This window comes from Porites lutea, chromosome 6 (assembly GCF_958299795.1).
Source record: "Porites lutea chromosome 6, jaPorLute2.1, whole genome shotgun sequence".
Lineage (NCBI taxonomy): Eukaryota > Metazoa > Cnidaria > Anthozoa > Scleractinia > Poritidae > Porites > Porites lutea.
The window spans coordinates 15,824,167-15,830,166 of NC_133206.1; the positions used below are offsets into that span (position 1 = coordinate 15,824,167).

General features: G+C 40.3%; 1 protein-coding gene across 3 annotated transcripts in view; it reads left to right on the plus strand.

Annotated features, from left to right (window-relative positions):
* The window catches only part of LOC140941551 (atrial natriuretic peptide receptor 1-like), a 42,363-nt gene that overhangs the window by 17,896 nt on the left and 18,467 nt on the right, over positions 1–6,000 (plus strand). For all 3 annotated transcript variants that reach the window (XM_073390574.1, XM_073390571.1, XM_073390573.1), the window contains exons 3-5: positions 135–450; positions 1,348–1,724; positions 5,533–5,665. In XM_073390574.1, coding sequence (XP_073246675.1) covers positions 135–450; positions 1,348–1,724; positions 5,533–5,665 — 826 coding nt within the window. The remainder of the gene's footprint in view (positions 1–134; positions 451–1,347; positions 1,725–5,532; positions 5,666–6,000) is intronic.

A 6,000-nucleotide genomic window follows, 5' to 3' on the forward strand; every position in this document is an offset into this window, starting at 1 on the left:
CTTCAAAATCGTCGAGGACTACGAGAGAACATAAGTTGAGTAAGTACTGGTAGAGGTCGCTATATCCTTAGATCATCAATTTGTTTTTTTCATTTGATTTATTTATTCTTTGTTTATGCTTCCTTTTTGCATAGATGTGCGTTAGCACTGAACTTTCAAATAAGAAGCTTTATTCGACGTTTATGAGAACCTACGCGCAAGCATCGAAAATACCCGAGTACCTAACTATGTTGCTTCAGTATTACAAGTGGAAAAATGTGGGCCTCATGTTTACGAAAAAGAAAGAATGGTTAACTCGCAAGGAAGACATCGTCAAAAAGCTGAAACTGGCAGAGATTAAGATCCGGATAGAAGTAGAGCTTGACGATTCGGACCTATTCGAGTTCAACGAAACAGAATACATGAAACAAGCCAAGCAGAAATTGAAGTTAATCAAGGACCAGGCTAGAAGTGAGCAAACAAATTAGTGATTGCTGTTTTGCGTGTATTTTTACAGACGGAGGTGGCCGGATTAATGTCTTTCTAGAGTTTGCGTTGAGTGACTCAAGGCATAAAGCGGTAGTTCCCAGAATGGAACAGTAACAATCTTTTGCGCGATCATGGCCACTAATAACAACAACAAGGCGCAGCATACATTTCTGTCCGACAACGCCACAAAAAAAATAGTGAAATACAGTAAACACCCGCATATAAGAACACACGATTTCGGAGTTCAGGCTGATTGAGTTCTTATTTATCGGGTGCTTGATGAAAAATCAGCCTCAAAAGGTTCTCAAATTTTTATTTAGTAATGCTATCCAAAACATGTTGCTAGAGGTATATCTAGCATATTTTAGGAAAATAAAATAAATAATTATTCTGTAATTTGATTATATTAATAAATGAAGTTATCTGACAGCAAACATAAACTTACATGTTTTGTATTCATGACACTTTTTCCATGTTACAATTTTCAGGCTGATCTTGTTCTCATAAAAATAGGGCTTTATTGGCCAAATTTCAGCCTGGTGTTCTTGATCCATTTGTTCTTATATGCGGGTGTTTACTGTAGTACTGATTGCGATAACAATAACCATAATGACATTGATAATGATAATGACAATGAGAATGAGACTGAGAACGATAACAACAACGACAATGGTAATGAAAATGATAACCTCTCTTGGATAGTATAGTAATAATTATAAGAAGCAGGGTGGTTAGCAGTTATTCTAGACCTCTATTTTCATGGGTCCCATTTTAACTTGCACTTCCTACAATACTTTCATTAAAACCAAAGCCGAATAACCCTCGTTGTAAACGTGCATTATATTGGACCTAATAACAATGATATTGTTTCATTTACAGTTATTATTGTACTGGAAGAATTCCGTTACGCCAAAGAACTGCTTCTTCCTGCTTGTGAAGAAGGACTCACCAACGGTGATTATGCATTCATCCTCTTTTTCTTAAATCACCACGAGGTTCTTTTAAACAAACAGACCCCTAATTCCTGGGCGTACCCCCATTGCGACAGCAGCGATTCCTACAGCAGATGCAAATTCCAACAGGCTTTTGACTCAGCTCTGGTGATGTCATTGAATATAAACGAAAGCAGCGGATCGTACGCACATTTCCAGCGAACCATAAAACAGCGGTCTACAGAGCCGCCTTTTTACAGCCAAGGTTATGAAGGCCACTTATTCAACAACCCAAATTACACACTAAAAAACCAGACAATTGAGGTAAGTAAGCAATACTGATGTTTTTACTGCTTCTTTATTTTGGCCCTCTTTTTGTAAATAATGCTATTTTCACACTTGCAGCTTTTACTGACTAAAAAAAAATCAGGAGACCTAGACATTGTAATTTAGACTTTTTTGTGTTAAGAAATTTTATCGTATTTGAAAGTATACATTTTTTTTGGCCTGTAAAACTGTGCTGTTGATATATACGTGTTTGAGCCAGTACTCGCTTTTTTTTACATGAAGGGAGGAAGATCCTAATTCCAGGAACACCCTAAAAGGCGAATCATCCTAGCGTCATATGTTTTACGTAATCAATTACGTAATCAATCCAGACCCTGAGATAAGGGTGGCCCGGTCTCGTTTTGGTCTAAAACTAAGGGGGGGGGGGGGGGGACGGGCCCCCCGGTCCCCTCGCCTGGATCCGCCACTGCTTCCTCCGTCCATGTAAGCAGCCCCTCATAGTAGAGTCAACTTAAGTCAGTGAGGACTGGAAAGCAAAGCTTTGATAATCCCCCTTGGTTAAATTTGTTTTCTTTATAACCAAATTGACAAAACTTTTCAGGTTACTGTATGGAAAATATACAAAACTAAAATGAATTCGTTGCTCTTTTTCATTTGGTATAACGATCGTTCTGTACCCACTGACGACCTATCATGAATGCTTTCCTACAAGTCTGACCATAAGTGGGAACTGACCAGCCAAAAAAGACAATTTCGCTTTCAATCAGAAATCAGGACTATCAAGCCCGATCACTCTTTTCCTAAGTTTCATTCACGACAGGGATAGGGTATTAGCGAAACCTCTCTAGAAAAGCCTTTGTCATGATCAAAATGACCGGCCGGGCGACCTGTTCCGATTTATGGTAAGCATTTTAAAGGGATTATATCACGAAGAAATGGGTGTTTTACAACTCTGGGTGTTTTAGGTTAATTCTGTGCTGAAGTAATTACTTTGCGCCTTCAGCCACACTCAAAATGCTCCAGCCCTGTAGAATTATGAAGAAGGTACCAAACAAATTTTATCAGGGCACACTAGCCATAAGAAATGTCTTGGAGATATTTACTAGCGCATAGCATTAAAACTTCAACAATTCAGCCTAACTTTTTCAAGATTTGATCCATGTCCGTCCTTCCGCCACCCGTAGCAACAGACGACAAGAAACAGTTTCAATGCTTAAATGTGGTCTTAAAAACAAAACAATACATGTCCTTTATTTTTGGAATTTAACTGATACGACACACGTTTTATCTTTTTTTTAAAAAAAATAAGAAATAACGTGACAAAGTCCCTCTGAGTGTTCCAGTATAATTTTTAGGAACATTATACATTTCTGGGAAACTACCCACCTACCCCTAGTAGTATAGGGCGCACCGGTTACTCCGGTTTTTTGAGCAGGAATCTCATTAGCGTGAGCAGGAATACATTAACACCGATGACGTCATAGGCTATTGTCTTGATCTCATGAATAAAATGCGCAGGGATGCCATTAAGATAAGGTCATGTGCTATTTTTAGTTGGTTTAGGATATCTAGTTACTTTAAGGTCGATAAACGTCTTCGTTTTCGATTGGTTAGTTAGAAAATAAGAAACGTTTTTATTGGTTAATTCATACTGTCTGAGGAGTAAAGTCAAACTTGTCTGTGACTTAAAATCACAGAGGCGTAATGTAATTATGCAAGTCCTATTTCCTGCTGCTGTGATTGTCCTAGTTCCGGTTCACTGACTTTTGGCGGGCAAATCGTGCGTATTAATGAGGGCAAAGACAAACTAGCTCTTGTCCTATTTGCTGCTGCTGTGATTGTCCTAGTTCCCGTTCACTGATTTTTGGCGGGCAAATCGTGCATATTAATGAGGGAAAAGGCAACATAGGCAACATAGCTCTTTTTTTACACTGCAATTAATGTTTTACTTACCCCTCTCCTTGTCACAATTTTGTTATTTTCCTTCCGCAATTTTTTTATTCCCATTTTTCCCTCCTCCTCCTCCTCATTTCTATTGTTTTCCCTCCACCACCACCACCACCACCACCACCGCCACATTTCTATTGTTTTCCCTCCACCACCACCACCACCACCACATTTCTATTATCTTCCCTCCACCACCACCACATTTCTATTGTTTTCCCTCCACCACCACCACATTTCTATTATCTTCCCTCCACCACCACCACATTTCTGTTGTCTTCCCTCCACCACCACCACCGCCACCACATTTCTATTGTTTTCCCTCCACCACCACCACCACATTTCCATTGTTTTCCCTCCTCCTCCTCCTCATTTTTATTGTTTTCCCTCCTCCTCCTTCTCCTCCTCCTCCTCCTCCTTATTTTTATTGTTTCCCCTCCTCCTCCTCTTCTCCTCCTCGTCCTCCTCCTCGTCCTCCTCCTCCTCATTTTTATTGTTTCCCCTCCTCCTCCTCTTCTCCTCCTCCTCCTCATTTTTATTGTTTTCCCTCTTCCTCCTCCTCCTCCTCCTCCTCATTTTTATTGTTTTTCCTCCTCCTCCTCCTCCACCTCCTCATTTTTATCGTTTTTCCTCGAAAAGGCCAAGAGGCGAAAATCAGGCCTATATGGCCAAACTCAAATGTGATGGTCTGATTTTAGCCTTTTGGCCTTTTCGAGGAAAAACGATAAAAATGAGGAGGAGGAGGAGGAGAAGGAGGAGGAGGAGGGAAACCAATAAAAATGAGGAGGAGGAGGAGGGAAAACAATAAAAATGAGGAGGAGGAGGAGGAGAAGAGGAGGAGGAGGGAAAACAATAAAAATGAGGAGGAGGAGGAGGGAAAACAATGGAAATGTGGTGGTGATGGTGGAGGGAAGACAATAGAAATGTGGTGGTGGTGGAGGGAAGATAATAGAAATGTGGTGGTGGTGGTGGTGGTGGAGGGAAGACAATAGAAATGTGGTGGTGGTGGAGGGAAGATAATAGAAACGTGGTGGTGGTGGTGGTGGTGGAGGGAAAACAATAGAAATGTGGTGGTGGTGGTGGCGGTGGTGGAGGGAAAACAATAGAAATGTGGCGGTGGTGGTAGTGGTGGTGGTGGTGGTGGGGGAGGGAAAACAATAGAAATGTGGCGGAGGAGGAGGGAAAAATGGGAATAGAAAAATTGCGGAAGGAAAATAACAAAATTGTGACAAGGAGAGGGGTAAGTAAAACATTAATTGCAGTGTAAAAAAAGAGCTATGTTGCCTTTTCCCTCATTAATATGCACGATTTGCCCGCCAAAAATCAGTGAACGGGAACTAGGACAATCACAGCAGCAGCAAATAGGACAAGAGCTAGTTTGTCTTTGCCCTCATTAATATGCACGATTTGCCCGCCAAAAGTCAGTGAACCGGAACTAGGACAATCACAGCAGCAGGAAATAGGACTTGCATAATTACATTACGCCTCTGTGATTTTAAGTCACAGACAAGTTTGACTTTACTCCTCAGACAGTATGAATTAACCAATAAAAACGTTTCTTATTTTCTAACTAACCAATCGAAAACGAAGACGTTTATCGACCTTAAAGTAACTAGATATCCTAAACCAACTAAAAATAGCACATGACCTTATCTTAATGGCATCCCTGCGCATTTTATTTATGAGATCAAGACAATAGCCTATGACGTCATCGGTGTTAATGTATTCCTGCTCACGCTAATGAGATTCCTGCTCAAAAAACCGGAGTAACCGGTGCGCCCTATACTACTACCCCTCCCATAAGCCAACTTTAACATTTACTTCTTACCGTGGGCAAAGTGTTGGCTTAAGGGAGGGGGGGTCATTAACTAACCTACAGGTATATTACCTTAACCTACAGGTACCAGTATACGCAGCCTTTCTTTACGATGCTGTTTACCAGTATGCCGTTGCCTTAGAAAAGACTTTGGCAAGAAATGAAACACCCGACGGGTTAAACATTATTTCAAAGCTTTTAAACAAAGAATACAATAGTAAGTGTTACGCAGCTGAAACTCGATCATATTACTCAAATTAGGGTTTTTTAAGGCCTCTGTCAAAGTTGTCTATCAACAAGTGTGTTTGGAAATTAAGATTGTTAATATAGGAAATATAATTTACATTACTCGTTTAGAATGATGCATATATTCAAAATTTACTATCTTATGAAAGTTTTTGATAAATTTAACACTAAATTTTGGCTAGCCAGCGCTACAGACGAAACTAAACTCTGGTTCAGTCCGTCTGGCGAAATACATTGTAGCGCCGAAATCCTTGCTTTGAGTACGCGCCATGATTGGCCTGTTAAAATATGATATTGTAGATTTGC